At 36.1% G+C, this 23,771-nt stretch overlaps 1 protein-coding gene across 2 annotated transcripts; it reads right to left on the bottom strand.

The window, feature by feature from the left end:
- Window positions 1–489: 489 nt before the first annotated feature.
- On the bottom strand, window positions 490–23,767 carry LOC137402747 (eukaryotic translation initiation factor 2D-like). Of its 2 annotated transcripts, XM_068089258.1 has the most exons (16): window positions 23,702–23,766; window positions 23,514–23,596; window positions 22,978–23,168; window positions 22,724–22,807; window positions 22,002–22,104; window positions 21,313–21,420; window positions 18,023–18,129; window positions 17,030–17,279; window positions 13,572–13,617; window positions 11,854–11,957; window positions 11,455–11,604; window positions 6,133–6,222; window positions 5,912–6,004; window positions 4,850–4,970; window positions 3,271–3,436; window positions 490–1,032 (listed from the first exon to the last, which is right to left on the bottom strand). In XM_068089258.1, the coding sequence occupies exons 2-16, from the start codon at window positions 23,567–23,569 to the stop codon at window positions 989–991; spliced, it is 1,713 nt and encodes a 570-aa protein (XP_067945359.1). In that variant the 5' UTR covers window positions 23,570–23,596; window positions 23,702–23,766; the 3' UTR covers window positions 490–988. The 2 variants fall into 2 exon arrangements, with proteins under 2 accessions (XP_067945359.1, XP_067945356.1); XM_068089255.1 differs by having other exon boundaries at window positions 23,514–23,767.
- Window positions 23,768–23,771: the final 4 nt, after the last annotated feature.

The raw sequence follows: 23,771 nt of genomic DNA, 5'->3' as shown, positions 1-23,771 counted from the left end.
AAAAACAATTAAAAATTCTATTTGAACTACCAAGGTAGCAAACAATAAATCAAATCAACTCAATGTGGTCGAGAGAACCAAATTAAAAAAAATTTCAAATTTCTATCAAGTAGAGATTTGCATGATTCAGCTGTATTGGCAGTAAAATGGGACCAGCAAGAGTTTCACTGATTATAACTTCTAAACAATCTTATAACATGACTAGAGTGAGTTTCTCATGTCGCAAGCGCTTGTCATTTCTACCCATGTAGGTTTAGTTGGCTCCACAATGTCCATAACATACAGTTTATCACTCCAAACTGTGTATACGGTTCCACAATGTCCATACCATACAGTTTATTACTCCAAACTGTGTATACGGTTCCACAATGTCCATAACATAGTTTATCACTCCAAGCTGTGTATATGGTCAAATAATTTATTGAAAATAAATAAAGTAACTAACCGATGATGACTTTTCCCCACTTGTTCACCCAAACTGCCCACATGTAGCGAAACATTGAGTTTATTTTTAATTTCACCTCGTTCATACCATAATTTGTTTACACAGTTCACAATTACTGAATAAATAAACAATGCTGACGCAGAGGCTGTTCCAGAAAATCTCTATTACAAACTGCTGGGCCCACAAAAAGAGAACACTACAGCAACTTAAAGAATGCAAACACATCACAGGTTCTTTCGCTTGAGAATAACTTTTCATAAAAGTACTTATATCAGTGGTGAGTTACACAATCGATAAGAACTGCAACAGCTTCCAATCCTAAGATGAACCCGCAACTTCAACCTAATATGATGCTAACATGTTACTCCTGATTTCTTCATAGAAGTCTCAATGCTCTATTTTGCAGTCTCAATGATGAATTACAGTAATGCAATTTTAAGTATAGCAGAATTTTTAACTGAACAACGAGTCACTAGAAAGTAATCTGGAAGCATTCATCTGACTAGAACCTTCTCAGTCCCGATGTCTCTGATCTCTGGAGCTCTATGTGGGAATCTTCATGAACTTTATAGGTATCTTGTATTTCTCTACAATGGAAAGACACAGTACAGTACAGCGGTGAAAATTGATCTTGTTTCCAGGCATCCAAACTATGATCTATAAAAAGGGAGGATAAGAACATGTCATCTAAACTGTGAGACAAGGAGCAGCCTGACACAACATCACAAACTTACACTTAACTTTTCTTACCACACTAAACACTTATATTCCTTATGGTTGGTTGTTATGGTCTTTGACAAACCAATAATCATCTTGACAAGAGGATGCAAGTGAGCATAATGAGAAGAACACGGTTAAAGATGAGTGCCAATTAAACCTTGTTCATGCTACCTTACTACCTGTGCCACCAGGAAATTATGTCTAGATATAACCACAAAGACTTCCTTTTACTACTGAGTCTGAGTACTGATTTATACAGCGACTGTAACAATATGTTCAGTACTAAATTTCAAAAAGAGTATGATGTTAAATTGACTGATTAACTTTTATTCGCAATCAGAGCTTGCATTTACAGAGTGACGGCGACATTAATAACCGAACAGACAACGGTATTCAATGTATCTACCAATGAGAAATTATGACAGACTTTGCCAGGTATAGTTATAATATCTAGTGTGTCAAAAGCTAGCTATTGCTATATGAAGGTATACAACAAGGAATACAGTAGACGCTCCTACAACGTAAAGAATATGGATAAGAAATGTTTAGATTATAGGGAATTTACACTATGCGAACAGTAAAATACATATAAATTGTTTAATCTATTCTGAGATCTTCCCAAACTCATTCCAAAAAAACTTAGCCCTTCAAAAAGGAAAAACTAAACTTTATGTTTTAATTTAATGACCGTACATTAATTGTAGCATTATCGATTTGTATCAGCAACTTTACCCATTTTTTTAACACTTTCACTCGGTTTTTCTCCATGACTAGGTTAAAATAACAAAAAAGTTAAGGAAAGCGCGCATTTTTCGTGTCATTTTTCATAGATTTTTTCTCCGCTTTTGTTATAGACAGCAATGCCAGTTTTTCCAAGAATAATAAAAACATTTTAAATTACTAAAATAAAGCAAAACAAAAAAATATTTTTGCCATCATAAGTGTCGCATCTGTCCGACCCTTTATCCAGCACCAGGGTTCGAGGTTATGATAAATACAACTCATGACATTCAGCTTGTTAGACAGATGTTCTAACACCTGCACCGATCGAACTTTTTTCAGTATTTCTGAATAATTGTGCAGCTACTTACTGTATGCCCTTAATCAACACACCTGACGATCTCTCACTGCAAACTAGACTGTCACGGTACTAGTATACATGTATATAGTAGAGATAACCCCTATGCATCGCTTTCTCTATCAAGTGCAACAAAAGAGAAAGCGATATTTTCAAGGCTAACTGCGTGGTTAATGTTATTCAAATGGAATTTGAGAACTTTCATCGACCACTTTGCGTTATGTGGAATTTTTTACGTAGTCGGAAGCAAAAGCTTCACATAAATTATTTACATTATGTGGAATTTATGTTATAGGAGGTATACACTATAATAGGAGCATCTACTGCAATTTAACGGCTTTAAACATAAGCATGTCTTCAAATTTGTGAACTATCTTCTATTTATTGCTTTTTATATCTTCTGATAAAAAAGCTGCATGAGGTGAAGTTGAAGAGTGACTGCCAATTCCTTCACGGAGATTTCTCTACTTTTAAACTGTTTGCATAACTAGCTAAGTTTGGGTAGACTATTAAAAACTATTATCTAATAACTAAATTGCTAAAATACTGGTCACGCTTGATAAATACATTTAAAAATATATGAAATGGTTAAATTCAGTTTTAGTTGTCAACTATAATGTAACTTCGCCCATGTAGAGGTTGTCTGAGGCTGCCAAAACACACATTGATAAAGGAGGAGTTAATGTTTAATCATACACCTGCTATACAATATTAACACTCTTGTCCCATCAATACTGTATTTGAACGGCATTCGGCATAAACCAGGCTTGGCTTTAACAGTTAGTCCACAACGACTCAAAATTTAGCAAACAGCACAACAATATATACCGTAAAACCTTTATTTGCACGCCACCTCTATTTGAATGCCATTATAGAAAGGTTAAAAAATAGAGCATCTCCCTTTAATTGAATACCACGTCTATTTGAATGCCACCTCTAATAAAACATCACTATAGGGGAAGGGTTGAATAATAGAGCGCCATAGCGTTCAAATCGAGATTTTATGGTAAATAGAGGAGAGACAAACCTTTGAGAAGTTTGTATATGAAACTGGAGTGATTTCCCTGAGCGAGCAGCTGTACACCAGCCTGACTCTCCTGTATGGACGTGTTACAAGCTTTACCTGACCGCAGCTCCTTTGCCACCTCCTTAGCTTCTATTCCAAACTTGTCCAAGTTATTTATTAGAGTGACCTGCAGCGCGGATTTGAAAATAATCATAGATTCTTTGATAAACCTATTCTGTAGCAGAGCAGGAGACTTTTATTACAAAACCTTGAGAGGAATGCGATTTTTACGAAAAATAAGGAAATTTTTAATATTTTTAGATAAACAGAGAGTACAATAAAACCATGCAAAAAAAACTTGGCAAACCCTTTTGTGAGAAGAGGTGACTGCTAACCAAATAATCAGTTATTTTTTCAATTGTCTCACACTAAGCTGTCCTTTGAACATACATTCTCTAATTTTAAATTAAAAATTCTAAAATACAACCAATAAAATAAAAAACAGGCACTTTACCTCTGCTATGTCGCTCTTGTCAACCACTATCATACTTTTTATGTACTACTCATTTCCCACCAGCTAGTGTTGCCATGGAACGATTCTAATTTACGAATACTCATACATCAGCTCATTTGTGATCAGCATCTTAAAATAGGCTGATATGCAGCTTCTTTTGCAAATAAACCTTTAACATTATACTGATTATAGCATTTAAAAATTCTTATAGCAAATGAAGAGGCTGGTACAAATTAAAATGATAATGGAAAAATACAAAAACATATCAAAATATATAACCCACATTAGTAAACTTTACAGAGTTGAAGCTTGAGTAAGTCAAACTACATATCTACCTTGGCACCTACACACTGCTGAGCTACACTTACATCTTTCATGTAAATTGAAAACAAATACCTTTTTAATTGGATATTACTTGGCTTGTGTTTTTACATAAAAATAGTTTTTTACACTTATATTTCTCAATATGCTATTATATGACACTTGTTTTATCGCTATGGCAATTTTTTACAGTATTTATTAGTTAGTAATAGTAGGTTTTCAGTTTTTCAACAAATTAAAGAAGATACAATGTATTCATATAAAAATGTTTGCTCCAACATGAACAGCTTTAACATATGAACAAATATAGGATGAGTTTAACATCGTCCGACGAAGTCTTTACTTTACTAATATTATGCTGCCTAGTACCCTGGCAGTCTAGTGTCTCGTGGAGATCATCATGTGTGCCGATGAATTAAAGTGCATGGATTAAACAGCTGCACAACTATTCTGAAATAATGGAATGTGAACAATTAGTCTGGTGGTAGTGTGCCTGGCTGCTAAGCTGAGTGTTGGAAGTTCAAACCTTGTATGATGCAATATTTTTCCCAGCCTGCAACCGTGGCTTTGACAGACGGACACAGCTCATATTATTGTAAAGATCATGAATTCTCTTAGAAATGCCATTATCAATTGGAGTCTGAGAGCCCTTTGTAAATCTAACATAAAATAATTGTAAATGACAAAATTAATAATTTTTGAAACGGAAGTTATGGATCTAGCCATGCTTGAAACTATTTGTGAAAACAATATAGATTTAGGTACCTTTTTATTGCCTGTTCTCGTCTCAACTACAACATTGATTGGAGGAGGTTTTCCTTTCTTGACCTCGCTGTAGCCGTTGGGATAAGAGACCCGATAGACTGTACCAAGGGCGTTGGTCAGTCTAAAACAGCACATATCTTAAAGTTTGTCTTTCAAGGGGTGGTCAGACGGAAACTGGACTAATGACACTATGCTGGACCGACGATGCCATAACCTCGATTGACCTCGCTGTAGCCTTTGGGATAAGAGACCCGATAGACTGTACCAAGGGCGTTGGTCAGTCTAAAACAGCACATATCTTAAAGTTTGTCTTTCAAGGGGTGGTCAGTTGGAAACTGGACTAATGACACTATGCTGAACCGACGATGCCATAACCTCGATTGACCTCGCCGTAGCCGTTGGGATAAGAGACCCGATAGACTGTACCAAGGGCGTTGGTCAGTCTAAAACAGCACATATCTTAAAGTTTGTCTTTCAAGGGGTGGTCAGACGGGAACTGGACTAATGACACTATGCTGAACCGAAGATGCCATGGTGGGAAATTTTCAACTAAAACAACCAGCATTTGTAAGAAATAACCAAATAGATTAAATTGACCTCAGGAGGTCAAAGTTGCTTCAACTATTTCCTGTACCACAGTCGCACAAATTAATTTGTTGCAAGCAAGATCATAATTAACTCAATGCTTTGTTAAAAGCTTAGTGAATATTGCAATAAGTTATCCAATCAAATGCAAGATTTAGTTACGAATGGTCGAGCAAAAAGACACCTTTTACTTTGCGTTATTTAGTGTATGTTTGCTGTCTATGCTCTGCACAAGCGTGTAGCTGTGCGCTTTTAGCAAAACCTATGAAAAGCCCAATTGCTACGGAGAACATAGACTGATCAATTTTCCCATAGCCGAGCTGCCTGCAATGGCCACTTATGACACGTGGCAGCAGGAATAGTTACAATGTATTAACAACCGCCATATTAAGTTTGCAATATTCTACCTGATATGTCAGTTTAAAAGTAAAATATGTAATGGGGAATTGTTAATTAATGAATACTATAACAACCTACCGTTCAAATAGAATATTCCATTTTAGGTACTCAACAAATCCATCCTTTTTAGTAACAACTGCCGTTGTCAGCACCTCGTCCAGCGTCACCAACCTAGGCAGCAGACGGTAGAGCTTCACAGACCAAAATGTGTCATAACCAAAGAAACTTAAAATTGTAAAGACAGAAAACAGTTGAAATGGTGGCCGAACATTAATCAGTTAGGGGCATGGAAAACTCACTGTTTATTCTCTGGGTGCAGCAAAGCCTTCTCCTTCACATAGCCTGTTATTAAAGCTCTCATCTCTGACTGACTGAGCGTGTCTCCCTTACTGAATAAACATGTACATTGATATAGCGAAAAAGTAAACATTAACAGCGTGTGTGACAGTACAACAGTAACAAAGCATAAAAAGGAAATGAAGCTAAAAATATTTTGTGCACGAACAAAAGTTACAGAAATAATAAAAGGAAATTATAAAAAGAAGTGTTTTCATAACCTATATTAACACTGCAGGATAAGCAAAACAAGTCTAATTATCTCCTATTACGAAGAAACTGTCATGAAGGAAAATATACATGTAGATCAAGCAACCCGCGACAGCTAATCACCATCGTCGCAGCGATGCGCAGTGCACAAGCTATCATGGATGCTTAGCGAACTATCAGGTAAATTTGACAGCTGCAGTCTTTCCCGGCGTATCTGCATTGGTTCGACAATGCCATCGTTTTAGGGCGCATTTAGTTAACAAATTATTGCCGAGAGGACAATGCCGACATACTATGATGATATAGTATGAACCAGTCTTACAGGAAAAACAAAATGCTCCAGTATCTATATTTCTCAAAGTTGGTCGTATGTGTATGCGTAGGTTTGATTGTCCAGCTATAGATCTTAAAATCTTGGAATAAAGATTCCGTACCGAAAAAGATTTGATCTCGGACCCCACCATTCACCAGTCCGACCCCCTACCCACTAGACTACAGAGATTGAATTGCTAGCTTGTCAATATAAGTTATTATATGAGAGAAAATACCTAACGGCTTTGCATCATAGCATAACATCACGACAAGCTGTTTGCTCACATTGCTCACATTATTAAAAGTACTGGCTGATAGCGCGCAGGCTAATAGCGAGCAACTCTCACTAGTTCTCATTGTTTATAAGACAAAACACTTTTCTCATGATATGTAGTTTGAAAGTTAGAATGGCAAATGTTGTTATATGTTAAATACAAACCAATATTCTGTCCAAAGACTTTTCTATTACCCGGGCAAACCGGGTATTACAGCTAGTTATAATAAAATTGCAGCTTCCATCTCTCTGTCTATGAACCATTCCAAATTTTTAAGATAGATGTCAAAGACCATAAATTTATATTCTGAAATTACACTGTGTTAAGTATATAAACTAGCTAATCAAGTTAATCTATGAAACATTAAGTTCAAATCTTAAAGGTTGACTTGCAACAAAATTCACATTACAGTTATTTGGTATCAAAAGATTCAGCATGCCTTACTCTGTTGTGGTGTAGGTGCCAAATATGTGGAAATGTGATTACAAGCACTTAAAAGCTAAAAAACGAACAGAAAATCGCAGCCACACAAGACTGCCGTAGTTTGGATTCATTTTCCAAAACGGCTAAAATGTGACGTAGTTGTGCGAGATGGTTTCTGTTTACACTTTTATGCAACCTTATTCGTCGAAATATTTTTACAAATATACTTCACGCTTGCAATAAAAACCATGTCTATTGTTCTTACGCGTCTATTTTATCGGCATCGTAATGCTGCAACTTTGAGCACTGATATCTCAAAAACTTACCATAAAAATATGTTTAATTTTTTAATCTTAGCTTGAACGATTGCATATCATCCTCTGATAAACATGATGAGCCTTTTGGTCCGCTGTGATGGTCGAAAAATGTGTAGAAATTGTTCGCGCCATATGGCGGGAATTGTAAGTCACATGATCAGATAATGTTAGTTTCAGTTCAAGTTTGATCTATCGCAAATAGCAGACACGCTTTCTCGTATTAAACTTGTTAATTTCAATTCGTCATGTCTAACGCGTCACACCGTGTTTGTGCAGCTGCCAAGGTGAGAAGCACCTTTTTTCTTGGCCAAGAGCAGAGAGAAGATCAGACCTTCACCGGGTGTGGAACAACTGGGTAAAGCTGGATGTGACAAACTTTATATATTTGCCTGCTTACTTTTACCTTTGTTTTCGCCATTTCAAAAACGACATGTTTTCTAACCGGTTTGCATACTCCACATGTCACCAAAGCACGTAATTTATTTTATGAACTACTTGTATTAGTAGTAGTAACTAGGATTATTTTCTAGTATTCTCCTAATACTACTGTATTAATCTATATTTAATATTACAATATTAATGTCATTTAATTTTAATATGATATTACTAGTATTTTATCTTTTTAATTACGTGTATTATTCTTATTATAATAACAAAACTAATTCATACTGCATATTTATCTGTAAAACGTAATATATTAATCTATAATTAATAAAATAATGTTATGTTTCACGATTAATTTCGCCAAATTTCTTAACCCTATTCACTTATAGATGTTATATAAAATAGTCATTGTCATTTTCTGGTATCATCGTTAATAGCATATTAATATTATTAGATGATTATTTTTAGTATTAGATGATGAAGAGTTTGTGCCAACCACCGAAGACTGGGAAGAGTTTGAGCGCTATGATGGCCAGCGTCAAACGCTCTCCAATTACATGTAAGATAGAGCTGAACTTAACCAAACTTGACAAAATATAAAGAATATCCATAGAGTTATTACTCACATTTTTATGTTTACAATATCATGGATTCTGATAAGGTTTTGTAAAATCTGTGTCATGATTGTATGGCTATATATTTATTCTTTTTCTGATCAAGCAAATATGATATAATAACAGGAAATGATGTTGTACAAATCTTATAGCAAGTCAGCTATTGTGTTGTGATTTCAGAGGCGAATCCTCCTTCAAAGAGGAGAAAATAATAGTAAGTGTGACAGCACTCCAGCGACTATTTCACTGTCACGCCTGCGCCCCCTGCTCATTCACGATGGTGCGAGAAGGCGGATGGGTAGAGTTCAAGGTTACATGTGCCTCCTGTCACCGATCGTACACTTGGGAAACAACTGCCAGGGTGAACAGAGCTCACGTCATCAACCCCCTGCTGGCAGCTGCATCACTCTTTTCTGGCGGATGCCTTACGCAGAACCTCCGTTTTCTGTCGCTCCTGAACATCGCAATACCAAGCCACAGCGTTTGCCTCTACCAACAACGAGAATACTTACATGGTGTAAGTGTTAATATTTACCCATAAACTTGGAAAATGTGAGTAAAAGCTTGGCACACTAATTGAATAACGACATTTAGAAACAATTTTTTCTTGAAATGAAAATATGTCATCCTTCAAGCGAAATATATTATAATTTAAAATTCTGATTCTTCATCATAATATAGCACAAAAAGGGGGAAGAGGATTCTACATTCTTAGACTAATGATAATGATACAAATTAATCTTGTATAATGAAGTTTTACAATATTTTACAGTGTATTGCTGAGCAGTACACCCTGCATAACAAGGGATTGATGGCAGCAATCGATTGGGAGCTTGATTTGGCAGGTGACGGTAGATGCGATAGTTCGGGGCATTGCGCACTATACGAGGCCTACACTATGATGGATCAGAGCTGCGGTTTAATAGTCAGCAGCCATCTTGTCAAGGTAAAACTTTGACAGTTTTTGCTTCAAAGCCTGACAAAAACCCAAATTTTTCAGTAGTTATCAATACATGAACATGAAGTTACTGATCTAGCTAAATAATTCATTCAAATAATGTGAAACTGATTGTTGGTCGGAACTTTCTTTACTTTGCAGTCAATGGAGACCACCAGCTCTAACGCCATGGAGCTGGAAGGCTTCAAGCGATGCCAGTCCGATCTAATTTTCCATGGCCTGAGAGTGAGGTCCATTACAACGGATGTTGTTACAAAGGTTGTGTGCATACCGCAACCTTGTGTTTTGGCTTATGCCGCAAATTCGTCTCGGTGAGCGACGGCCTCTACCTGCTTGCTTGGTGTCTAAGATTCGTGCACTTTTCCCACCAACGGATGATGAAGAAGAGTTTGCAGACTTGCAAACAAGATTTGCGGCATAAACCAAAACACAAGATTGCGGTATGCACACAACCTTTTCCGAGCATTTGGCGATGGCTCTCCAAATGGGAATAGATTATCTACCAAAACAATTATTGAAAAACAATAATTGCTGATCATCAAAATAATCTCGATCTTTATATAATAAAATCATAAAACTAATACACTCTCTACTGTAGTAAGTGTACAAGCCAAATATAACAGTTCTCCTTGTGTTCCACGAGTTCAAAATATGTGTGTTCAACCTATGCTTTAAATGTGTAACAAAAGAATTGTAGATAATGCTTGACACATTAGCATAGCTTTGGTGTTGTTGGCATTGAATGAAAATCCAACTCACTATGATATCGCAGGTAATTATTCCACCCCAACTCAAGGGGTGCAGGCGTCACAAGTTCGTCCACACCAAGATGCATACACAGGCATTCATGCTCCCCGCGGTCATGGAGACGATGTGCAAACTCAGCATCATGGCAACACAAACATTCAGGAAGAGATGGTATGTCTTGACAGCGCTTGCAGACACACCACTCTGTAGCCGGTGGTATTAGCTCCTAAAGAAATGAACAGATATGTCTATGCAACCATAGCTAATACATCAGGTCGATGTTATCCAACAGTATATCAGTGCAGCACTAGATTTAAATATTAAAATTGTTAATGTTGTCATTCGAGAAAATTCTGTAATTATTTTTCCGCAATATGAAGTGATAATTATCATCCTTAAAATCATATATATATATAATAATATTCGTTCTATCACTCTCTAGCTAAAACTATTACTACTAGCTAGCTTGGCACATAAGAGCTGGCTAGTGGCGGTGCTTACTTGCTGGGAGGTTTGATGCTGTTGAGGATCTTCTTCAGATAGAGCGTCAGGCTCGAAACGCCAGGGTCTTAACTCTTCAGAATTTGACATTTTTTTTGATCGCAACTCAGACATGTACACGTATGTTGAATTGTCAAACGGAATGGCCAAGCTGAAACTGTAAAGTAGCGAGCATCTATATTTGATACGGGGTCTTAGGTAAAACCCGAAGTGTTTCTCATCTTTTGCTACGATAGGTTTTATATTAAGCTTTTTATTGGCCTTTCAATTCACGCGAGAACATCACGTGACAAGACAATAACTAAAATCCGTGGATACGTCATCGAAATCAAGAGATTTCAATCTACGGCGGCTTTTCGTTTTTGAGCTTTTAAGAGCTAGTAATCACATTTCCACATATTTGGCACCTACAACACAACAGAGTAAGACATGGCAAATCTTTTGATACCAAATAACTGTAATGTGAATTTTGTTGCAAGTCAACCTTTAATTGTTAGTTTTGAGACTTGTGTAATTCTAAAGAAGAACGTAAGAAAGTCAGTACCTCATACCGAGGCGAGAGAAAAGAGGCAGTGTCTGTGCATTGACTGCTAGTAGCTCGATAATCTCAGGTGGAGAATATACGTACTCCTGACTAGAGTCTGGCTTGGCTTCCTCTACCAGAGGCAGCTTCCAGGGTCTAAATTCCTGCACCCTATCAAAGGAAATGTACATGTTTTAAACTATGAATAATGACTAAATCAATAAGAAACTTAACCATTTCATCAATGTACGCTTAGAGATGACTTGGAAAAGCTTATTAGTTCCTAAAATATCTGCCAGTTTTCAAAGTTTATCTATGGTAAAACGAGTTGAGGTTTTGAACTCAGAGTAGCATATGGAGAGGATCCAAGAATTTAGGCATGGACAAGCTAGGAGCACACCAGACCACAGCGAAACATACTCGTTATGGCTGACGTTTATCTCTGTCACGCTATGAACTCCCTTTGCTGTCTCTTTTACATCAAGCAGACCCTCCTTCTTCATCTCTAATAGGAAAGGCAGGAGCTAGAGAAATGGATATACAAGCATTGTGTGTAGGTAGAATGATAAAAATTGGGAATCAAACACGGGCATATATGAAGATATACAATAACTAAAGGTAAGCGAAGAGACCATGGCAGATAAATTACAATAAACAAAGCCAAGCGGAGAAAGATTATGGAACATTAATCTACATATATAAATATCCGTGTTTGTTTGTTGGTCTGTCATCCATATGTACAGTTATAGCGATAAAGTTATAGGAATGGAAAAACCACTTTGCACTGGATTTGAATGTGCAAACTCAAGTTTTGCAGAAAAGGGCCCTACCAATAAACCACGCAGCAACCTTGCCATACTATAGAATAATTGTGTACATACTTGGTACACCTGGCAATCTTTAGTAGCAATTGGTTAAAATATGTATGCTTCTCGCTTCGGTGTGCATGTTTGAGCTACTAAAAGAAAAATACCTGCTCAGATTTTTCCAAAATAATATAAAAATGTACATACAGTATATTGAAATTAAACAATTTTTGACCAAAATTGTATTAGCGATCTATTAGAGGTGGCATTCAAATACAGGTAGCACTCAAATAGAGGTTTTAGGGTATATATGTATACAAAAGATATGCATACAAATGCATAGGAACATAAACTGGTCTAAACACATCTTTTAAAATGAAATAAAACTACAAACGTCTCTACAAACTAATAAACTACAAACGAAAAAATGAAATTTTAAAACTACAAACGTCTCTACAAACTAATAAAACTACAAACGAAAAAATGAAATTTTAAAACTACAAACGTCTCTACAAACTAATAAAACTACAAACATCTCCATGCACAATAAAACTACAAACGTCTCCATGCACAATAAAACTACAAACGTCTCCATGCACAATAAAACTACAAACGTCTCCATGCACAATAAAACTACAAACGTCTCCATGCACAATAAAACTACAAACGTCTCCATGCACAATAAAACTACAAACGTCTCCATGCACAATAAAACTACAAACGTCTCCATGCACAATAAAACTACAAACGTCTCCATGCACAATAAAACTACAAACGTCTCCATGCACAATAAAACTACAAACGTCTCCATGCACAATAAAACTACAAACGTCTCCATGCACACTAAAACTACAAACGTCTCCATGCACAATAAAACTACAAACGTCTCCATGCACAATAAAACTACAAACGTCTCCATGCACAATAAAACTACAAACGTCTCCGTGCACAATAAAACTACAAACATCTCCATGCACAATAAAACTACAAACGTCTCCAAAAGCACAATAAAACTACAAACGTCTCCATGCACAATAAAACTACAAACGTCTCCAAGCACAATAAAACTACAAACGTCTCCATGCACAATAAAACTACAAACGTCTCCATGCACAATAAAACTACAAACATCTCCATGCACAATAAAACTACAAACGTCTCCATGCACAATAAAATTACAAACGTCTCCAAAAGCACAATAAAACTACAAACGTCTCCATGCACAATAAAACTACAAACGTCTCCATGCACAATAAAACTACAAACGTCTCCAAAAGCACAATAAAAAAAGATCTACAAAAGAAAATGATACAAAGTCACAAACATTCTTACCTTTTTATAAGAAGTTTTCTTTATGTCTATAGATGTTCCAGGTGGGCTACAACAGGTTTTGATTGAAGAATTCTAATGTATAATGACCAATCAGCTGCTAGAAACTCAGACATGTAAACAACCAGGAAATTAGTGCCACAAAGATACGACCCTAAAACTACTGAGCATGCAGACTATAGCGACCAGTTCATAGTTCTGGTCAAACCACCAACATGGTGAGAGACGCCTGTCCGCATGGAGAGTTATGATCATTGTTTTCAAAAACAAAATTAAAGCTTTGGACAAATAGATATGCCTAGAATATCCAACATGAAACAAATTTACTTCTTGACAAATCACGCTGGCAAACTTTTTGGATAAAAAATAAATATTAGCGCGAATACCAAAAATGGCTTACTTGATGCGCAGGTGTGCCACAGAACGACTGGTTTAGCAACTGACTCATACCTAAAAGTGATGATTATATGTAGTTAATATACAACTAGTTACACTGTATCTTAACCCTTTCGCAGGCAAATGTTTTGGACTATTACAGTCCCCTGGGCAAATTAATTTACCAAAATTTCAATTAAAAAAAAAAAATGGTTGATACATTCTTATTTATAATATTGTATACTTGTATTATGTTTCTATAATACAGGTAAACACAAGTAAACATGTTTCAATCGTTGCTTTATATATAACTGTCTCACTAGCTATGGTACTTTCGGAAGCATTCGTCCTTGCAGAGGCCTACACTGCAGTCTTTACATCATGTGCTTATTCTTGTTCCTTTGTAGCCTTGCGCCTGTTGTCTTGGCTTAGCACACGCAGCACACTTTCATCTTTTTTTCATTTGGAATGATATCTAGAAAGTTTATTTCATTTATCTTGGCTGGGGGAAAGGTAAGACTCGAACAGCCTACTTGTTTTCGCTCTTCGCAGTAGTTACCAATCAGTACTTCCAGTAGTTGAATGTTGAAGTTGTAGTAGGTAAGCTTTTTACCTGGATTGCTTCTATAGCAGTTGAATGCGCTGATGAGGGATCTATCGATCAAGTGAAATACAACTTTCTTCCACATCTTCACTGTCCTAAACTCTCCAGAACACTGGTCCGTCATCTGGTCACTAATCTCGACAATCCCATTCCATGGTTGTAATCATTTATTATTGTTGGAACCCATTTTGTTGACTCATCGTGCAATGCCTTCACTATTGGTTTCAAAGTCGAACAGTTTGAGAGATGTCTGACCCGTTTTATGACATGCCGTTCACAGCAAGATTCTGTTTTCTGTTACCGACTATATCACCTTTGTTCTTCAGCTTCTTTTTCATATCGGGAGGGATTTGTACCCTGTTTGGCCTGATAGTGCCTGTAACGTATGTACCCTGCTATAAGAATAGCCGACAACCAAGTGATGGCATTTATCCCTGAGCTGTGACATCAGCTTGGCACACAATTCATTTGGTTGACCAAGTGCACCCTTTGACATACCTTTCAGATGGTACATGGCCTGCAAGCAATAACCAGAAAATGAATCCCATAGATTGTACTCTTTGGGGTCCCATTGGTGGTATTTTTCTGAGTTATTTTGGAGTGAAGTTTTAGCAGAGGGTGCTTCTTCAAAAAGTACGGGTGGTATTGGTTAATCTCTGCGACTAAGATTTCCAACAAAGATGTACCACCTGGATTGACTGGCTCGAAATTTTCTCAAAATCATCTACTGGTTGGGTGTCTACTGGGGTGAACACTGTGCCTGTTATTGCAACAAAGCTTTGTCTTTGGGGGAGCTTATCTCACTTCAAATTCCTGATAGTAGTCCAGGCACTAGCATCACCCGATCTCTATAATCATCATTAATATCACCATCTTCTTCCTCACTTTCACTCTCAGATTCTGATGCAAAGTCATCCCAATCACAATCTGAACCTGAATCATTGTTAGTTCTGGCTACTAAATTTAACAATTTGTCACTATCAGCTGATATTATCCTATTAAAGCTAGTACTAGCAGTACTACTACTTGCAACATTTGATGAACGTTGGTAATTTCCTTTAGAGGTTGTCATGACAGTGAATAATCTGTTGCAACATGGAAAGACATTCAGAAAGTAAAAACAAAAGCAGAAACAAGCAACGAACAAAAATACCAAATTTTATTTAGAAAGCTTTTTTTAGATTTTGTGTTCATGTAGTATTGTTTGAAACAATCGTTTGTAGTCACAAAATTGCTTATTTTTTGGTTGCTAACAGAGACCACTCTATTGTAATTCACTATGGGTAGCAAATTAAAAAAATACGGTATTCAGCAAACAAGAAATCACTTTCTAAAAAAGTGTTTGTGCGGGGACATAACAGTCGCTCTTCCCATTATCGTCATTATTGCTAAACGATAATATCATTGCAATGTCTATAAAAGGGCTAACTTACTACTAATGTACTTGCAGTGCGTGCTTATAGAGGTTTGTAAAGGCCACAGTAGGCCTTATCTATCAGTTCCTTAGCACAACTAGTTTTGCACAAGCAAGAAGCTAAGCCAACATGTTTTGCTACAAATGAGTAATTTCTGTACCAACTACTAGACATCCATTACCACCACTTTTGGCTCCTTAAATATTCTAGGCTATTCACATACCAGTCTGATGTCGCTATTGTAATCTAAAGGCTGGGGTCATTTAATTGAACACCAATACTCAATAATTGAAAACTCAAATCAGGTAAATGAAGTAACTCATTATAGTGAATTTACCTCGGTGTAATGAACTTAACTCAGTGTAGTGATCTAACTCAGTGTAGTGAACTTAGCTCAGTATAGTGAACTTAACTCAGTGTAGTAAACTTAACTCAGTGTAGTGAACGTAACTTAGTGTCTTGAACTTAACTCAATGTAGTGAACTTAACTCAATGTAGTGAACTTAACTCTGTGTAGTGAACTTAACTTAGTGTTTTGAACTTAACTTAATGTAGCATACTTAATTCGGTGTAGTGAACTCAACTTAGTGCAGTGAACTTGACTCCATGTAATTAACTTAACTCAGCGTAGTAAACCTAACTCAGTGTAGTGAACTTAACTCAGTGTAGTGATCTAACTCAGTGTAGTGAACTTAGCTCAGTATAGTGAACTTAACTCAGTGTAGTGAACTTAACTCAGTGTAGTGAACTTAACTCAGTGTAGTGAACTTAACTCAGTGTAGTGAACTTACCTCAGTGTAGTGAACTTAACTCAGTGTAGTGAGCTTAACTCAGTGTAGCATACTTAATTCGGTGTAGTGAACTTAACTTAGTGTAGCATACTTAATTCGGTGTAGTGAACTTAACTTAGTGTAGCAAACTTAACTCAAGCGTTGTAAACTCATTCCTTTCAGTAAATATCACCAAATAACCTTTTGCAAAAACAGCTGTGCTTTGAGACTAACATTCAACGATTAATAGAAGCAGATCTGTGAGAAAACATTCAAGTTGTTAACGCATACACTCACCAGCAGGCCTGGATGCAATCCCTAAAGAAGGCGGATGTAAGCATCGGAAGTTGTGGCACCTTTACCTTCTTCTTAAGAGCAAACAAGAAACACTTGTACAACTTGGCATTTTCATCAAGCCTTTCAAAGTCTCCTGCAACATCAGTCGCCCTAGCAGGTTCTTCAGAAGGCATCTCCTCTAGTGGTTTACTCTCCAAAGCAGTAGTATCAGCACTTTCCATGACAGCTGCTGTGTTTTCAGCTGCTCCGACTGCACACAAAATGGAAAAACTTGTCTTATGGTATGCCTCAACGTCGTATGGAGCCTCAAGACACAAAGGCAAAGTCCATATGGAAATGTTAATTATAATAAAACCAGAAGAAGTTGTTATATAGTCAAACCTTGACTAGTGAACAATGACTTGAGTCAAATCTTGGTTTGCCAAATGAGCCAATATTTTGAATAAGAGCTGTAATTTCAGACAAGTTGCCACTATGGATATATGGATACATAGAGAAAGAGACCACCTGGCTATTCTACATAGAGTAAACTAGACAAAACTGAAGATTAAAAGGAAAAAAAAACAAATTTAATTGAAAGTAAACAATATTTTTGTTGTTTTTTCTGCCAATACATACATGTAGGTTGCTTTATTCGTTCAAGCAATTAAGAACTCATCACTATCATTGATGTTTTTGTTGTCAAAGAAAATGACCGTTATATTTTGAAGTGAAGACAATGCAGTCATTTGTAGCTGAGGTAAGAAAGCTAACCAATATACAATTCTTCATGAATTGGTAAAGCATATACAAGTACTAATTATTTAAAAACGAGTTTATTTTCACAATTTACACAACGGCAACAAAATGTTTTTCAGGTCTAGAATTTACTCATTCGACTTCAGTTATTTTAAATGGGATCAACTCAATTGACATACAAGCTTGAGTATAGAACAAATTAAACTTATTTTAATAGGGCAGGAAACAATCCTAAGGCATTATCACAATACATACTGCTATCTATGTGGATGTTCTCAGCTGCATCAGCAAGGGTATCTGGAGAGGAAGTGGCAGGCAGCAGTTCATTTATTTGTGGTGGAGATACTTTGCTGCCCAAAGCCCTGCAAGTAGACACACAGATTTCAAACGAAGTCATTCAGTTTTATCAGAAGGGCGAACAGTAAACCCTAGTAAATATCCTAGATATTGGCTGTGGCCTCTAGTAGCCCTGTAATAACTTCCTTTTAAATAAGCGAGCCCTCATGATGTGATGAGCCCCAGTTAATCATCAAACCTGACATAAGCCATAAATTACAGCCAATCAAACATTCAGCTATTAGGCATTGAGTGAGTATTTATCTCATCAATTATACACGGTTTCATGTCCTAGCCAAGTGCCAAAAGTGAATATGATTAAAAAATAATACTGCTTACTGGATAACAATAGCAGCAGTAGAGCGGTGAACGAGCTAAAATAAAACACAATACAATTTAAACTCTATCTAGTTGGGATGCATAAAATACTTTTTCAGAATCTTGAAGATACGCATGAAAAAAACCAAGCAGTTGTGATGGATGTTGTTCTCTATTGCATAATGTGCATCATCAACCAGAAGTGGTGACTAAAAACCTAAAATGATGACACCAACTAGAACAAATCATAAATTTGAAAGCATCCCAAAAGATTTGGCAAACTTTCATCTCTTCATATAGATAGGTATAATTAAAATACAAATGATCTGAAATAAAAAGCAAATACAGTAGGCGCTCTTACAGCGTAAACAATCTATTCCTGGAATGTTTATATTATAGGGGTTTTACGTTATACGAACAGTAAAATACGTGTAAATTGCCTAATCCATTCCAAGATCTTCCCAAATTTACCCCTTTGGCACTTCATATAGAAAAAACTAAACATTTCTTTTTAATTTATTGACTACAAAGTAATTGTGGTATGATTGGTTTGTATCGACAATGTTTCTCTTTTTTATCATCACTTTCACTTGGTTTAGGGTGCATGGTTACAGTGATTTTGCGTGAAGTTAGGAGAAGCACGCATGTTCAATGTACGATTTAAATTGAGTTTGTCACTTTAGTTTAGACAGCAATGTCAATGCAACAAAGGCACAAAAACAATTGAATATGCCTAAGTTAAAGTAAAACAAATATATATATTTACTATTGTAGTAGCGATGTATGTCTGTCCATTTTTCCGAAACCAGGGTTCAAGGTTGGGATAAAAGACAGATTTCAATGAAGCTCCAACTCTTGACATTCAGATTAGTAGACCAACAATCTAACACCTGCACAAATCGATTACCTTTAGGTATCTCTGAATAATTATGTAGCTACTTTTAACTTTATCAGCGCACCTCACGATCTCTAACGGCTTGATAGACTGCGAAGATACAAGTATACATAATAGAGATACCCTATATAATACATCGTTTTCATCCAACTGTGGCAAGAGAGAAAACAAAGATTAAGGCTCTCGTTTTTAATTAAAGGTTGACTTGCAACAAAATTCACATTACAGTTATTTGGTATCAAAAGATTCGCCATGTCTTACTCTGTTGTGTTGTAGGTGCCAAATATGTGGAAATGTGATTACAGCGCTAAAAAGCTCAAAAATGAAAAGCCGCTGTAGATTGGAATCTCTTTATTTCTCTGACGTAGTCATGAAATTTATTTATTGTCTTGCCATGTGGTGTTCTCACATGAATAGAAAGGCCAATAAAAAGCTCAATATAAAACTTATCGTAACACTAGTTTATGACAAACAATTCGGGTTTTACCGAAGACCCCGTATTAAATATAGATACTCGCTACTTTACAGTTTTGTTTCGGTTTGGTCTAATCGGCAAGTCGTAATCTGATCATGCGACCCAATACTTCGCAAATAATTTTTGCAGCACTTTTCGATTATCAAAGGCGACCAACAGGCTCGTCATGATTATCAGACAATGATATGTACTCCTTCGAGGTAAGGTCAAAAAATTAAACAAATTTTTACGGTAAGTTATAAGATATCACTGCTAAAAGTGACAGCATTACAATAACGATAAAACAGACGTGTAAGAACAATAGACATGGTTTTATTGAATGCGTAAAGTATATTTCTGAAAATATTTCGACGAATAAGGTTACATGAAAGTGTAAACAGAAACCATTTTCCACAACTACGTCACATTTGAGCCGTTTTGGAAAGAGAATCCAAACTACAGCGGTCTTGTGTGGCTGCGATTAACTGTTCGTTTTTTAGCTTTTAAGAGCTTGGAATCACATTTCCACATATTTGGCACCTACAACACAACAGAGTAAGACATGGTGAATCTTTTCATATCAAATAACTGTAATGTGAATTTTGTTGCAAGTCAACCTTTAACTCTTGTTGTTCAAATAAAATTTGAGAGCTTGCACCGACTTGACATTTTACGTTATATGGAATGTTCTATGTAATACGAAGCAAAAACTTCACATAAATTTTTTACATTTAGTGAAATTTACATTATAAAAGTTTACATTATAAGAGGTTTGCATTCCAAGAGGTTTGCATTATAGGAGGCTTACGTTATAGGAGTGCCTACTTGTACTCAGCTGACATCAGTGAATACAAACTTATTAGTTTCCCTGCAAAGCCGGCAGACCTGAAGTCTTTTATTGGAGAGCAAATATTTATGAATACCGGGTAATGACCACAGTAGCAGTATGCGTGCCTACTATTTAGCTGCCAGCAAGGATGGAAGGTTGTAACCAGCGATAAGATATTGTCAATTTTTTGTTTGCGTTATATTGGTTAATACAAACCCCAACATTTTGAACTGAAACAGTTGAACATCAGTATTTAGTTATTCGCATGCAAGGCAAAAAAATACTATTATAGTACTATTTAGCAGCAAAAATGGTAACTAACCAAAATGCCATGAAAAATAAGCTATTTGGTTTACAGTAATAGTTCTTATATCAAGGGTGTGTAGGGTGTGTCAGAACTAGAGATAGGCTGTTTTAGAGGTCTGATGAAGCATTTACTGAAAGTAAATGAATGATTTTGGATACCAAAGAGCCAACTTCCGACAAGCTACGATGATGGAGAGATTGTCATTAACTGAGTTATACTGTCCCCATCCTTGACCATGAATTTTAAACTTTGGCAGTCATGACAAGAATCAAACTTTTTAGAGTGAGTGATGATGAAAAACAGAAATGACATTCCTAAACTTACAAAAACAAAACAGCACAGAAATAGTCAATACAGACACAGTATAGACACGAGCAACTAATGTACTATAATAAAAATAACTCACCAAAGTTGATCACCAAAGAAGTGCCTGACTAACACACCCTTGCCTTTCATGCCAGCTTTATACATGGAGTCACCGCTCATGCATGTCTCTCCGACAGCCAGCGCTGCTCTTTTCACCAAAAACAATCATAGGAAATCAGACTTCTTGAGAATATATCATTCACTAGGTTATCAATAAGTAAGGTTAACTACAATTCCGAAACATAAAATTATTATGCAGCGGATATCAACACTGTTCTGTATACTGTGAATACAGGATAATACTTAGCTGTATTACATTTTTTCCACACATGCTTATCTCATACATGTTTCATTTCATGTAAGTCTTACATCATGTTTTGTTTTACCTCACATTTGGTCCCCTAATGTTTCTATGCCATTTGATGCATGTTTCACCTAGAGCACACTTCATGACATGTATTCTCTTCACATATCTTTCACTTCATATATGTTTCTCCTAGCATGTTTCACTTTGTACACGTCCCTTAAGTATGTTTTCTTATCACCCGACACATGTTCTACCTCACTTATGTTTCACCTCATCTGTTTCACCTCATGTATTTGTCACCTGTCACATGTTTTACTGCAGATATATTTCACCACATGTATGTCTCACCAAAATTAAGTTTTACTAATGTTCAATTAGTCCACTTACATGTTATCTACAATATTTATAGTCAAGTTGCTCACCTGTTACCTACAGCAGCTACCGCCACTGCACTGCCTGCTCTAACATGTGCTAATGTGTCAGGTGTCAGCTCGCCTTTTATCACCACTCCAGGCAACATCAAGTCTAGGCACATAATATGCTAAGCGTATGACAGATTATTCCATTACTAAATCTAACTGTAATGAAATCTTGGCAGAGAAATACATGCATAAAATAACTTGCACTGAGATGCAAACCATAATTGCTATGGCATTCAATTGCTAAAAGCAGTTGTAAGATACGGTACATTATGTTGTGAGTTACAAGCCGATTAAAAATACAAAACTGACTTCGCCAGGAAAATATTTTAAAGGATTTTTTAGGAATTGGTACAAAGTGACACAAACAAACTTAAAGGTCTATCAAACCCTTTGACTGGTTTGATAGACCCTAACGTAAAGTCATTAAGTTTTTCTTTCTTTACTCATTTACTAAAATATTGATGGCTGAATATATTCATTCCACAAATCATTCACAATTTTTATGACTTCTGCTATTAGTATATATACTAATAGCAGAAGTCATAAAAATTGTTAGTTTTAAAAAACGATCAAGAATAAACTAAATTAAATATTCCAAATGCTGCTTAAATCATTATGTAGCTATTTAGATAGCTACAATGTCTCAAAAAGTCAATATTTAGAGACAAGCAGGAGTTTAATGCCCAAATTAAATAAGAATATTTGCCACTTGAACAACTAACCCGCTCCTCCATAAAGCTTTGATATGACTGGTTGCCATGTGAAGAATATATTCAAACTTTCCGGATAGTTCCACAGAGTGTATACTACAATGTTGTATTTGTAATGAGCTGCCAACAAATCAGCTTAAAATTCTTAGACTCACTTTGAGGCTAATTTATTGCTAGGCTATTTACCTACTAGTCTTATGCAACAGACCTCGAATTTAGTATTTCAAAATTGAGCGTGTAAAACTACGGTATCTATTACGACTAACCAGTGGGGTAGTATGTTGAGCCAAGTAAAAAGAAGACTGGCTGTTTCGCTGTGAGCAATAGAACAGCGGAGTCTCCATTATGAAGCAAAACCTTAGCTTGCTGGACATCTGCCTTCTGTGGTATTATTTCATTCAGTATTTCGTTAGTGAATGAAGGTGATTGTGACAATATTGTAGCCCGGATTCTCTTCCTTAGCGTAATAGAAAACAACAATAATGAAAAATTATCATTTAGAGCCAACATGAATGTACTATTTTAAACGAGAGGCTTAACCATAATATTGTAAACTTGCAGTCTTACTACCCGATCTTTCTCTGAGGCACGACAACAAATAATTGCATAATCTTACAAAATATATGAAACTGCCTCAAATCTATTGCATCACAATATTAATGAGAATCATTTATCACAGTTCATAAAATGTAGGTTTGGCTGCAACAGGCCTACTTCAACAAAACAATCGCAATAGTTGGTCACGCACTCGATTTTCACAATAATTTCCAAAAACCAGCACTATACTGACATGCTGTTATACCTGTCACTTCCCTTGAGAACAGTTTGGGACTTCACATGAAACGGTTTCGCAAACATCTGGAAAACCCACTCGGCTGAAAAAACCTAGTTGAATAAAAATAAACGTACCAAAATAAACGAGTAGATTATTAGATCAAGCAGTCTCAGTAATAAAATATAAAAACTAAACACAAACGACCAATAATTTACTTTTTGATGAACAATGCAGACGAAGGCTTAGGGATTCAGCTTTTTCTATATTTTTTGAGGATAAGACCCG

Source organism: Watersipora subatra, chromosome 1 (assembly GCF_963576615.1).
Source record: "Watersipora subatra chromosome 1, tzWatSuba1.1, whole genome shotgun sequence".
NCBI lineage: Eukaryota > Metazoa > Bryozoa > Gymnolaemata > Cheilostomatida > Watersiporidae > Watersipora > Watersipora subatra.
The sequence above is the reverse complement of the archived record's forward strand: the minus strand, read 5'-3'. Positions and strand labels throughout refer to the sequence as shown.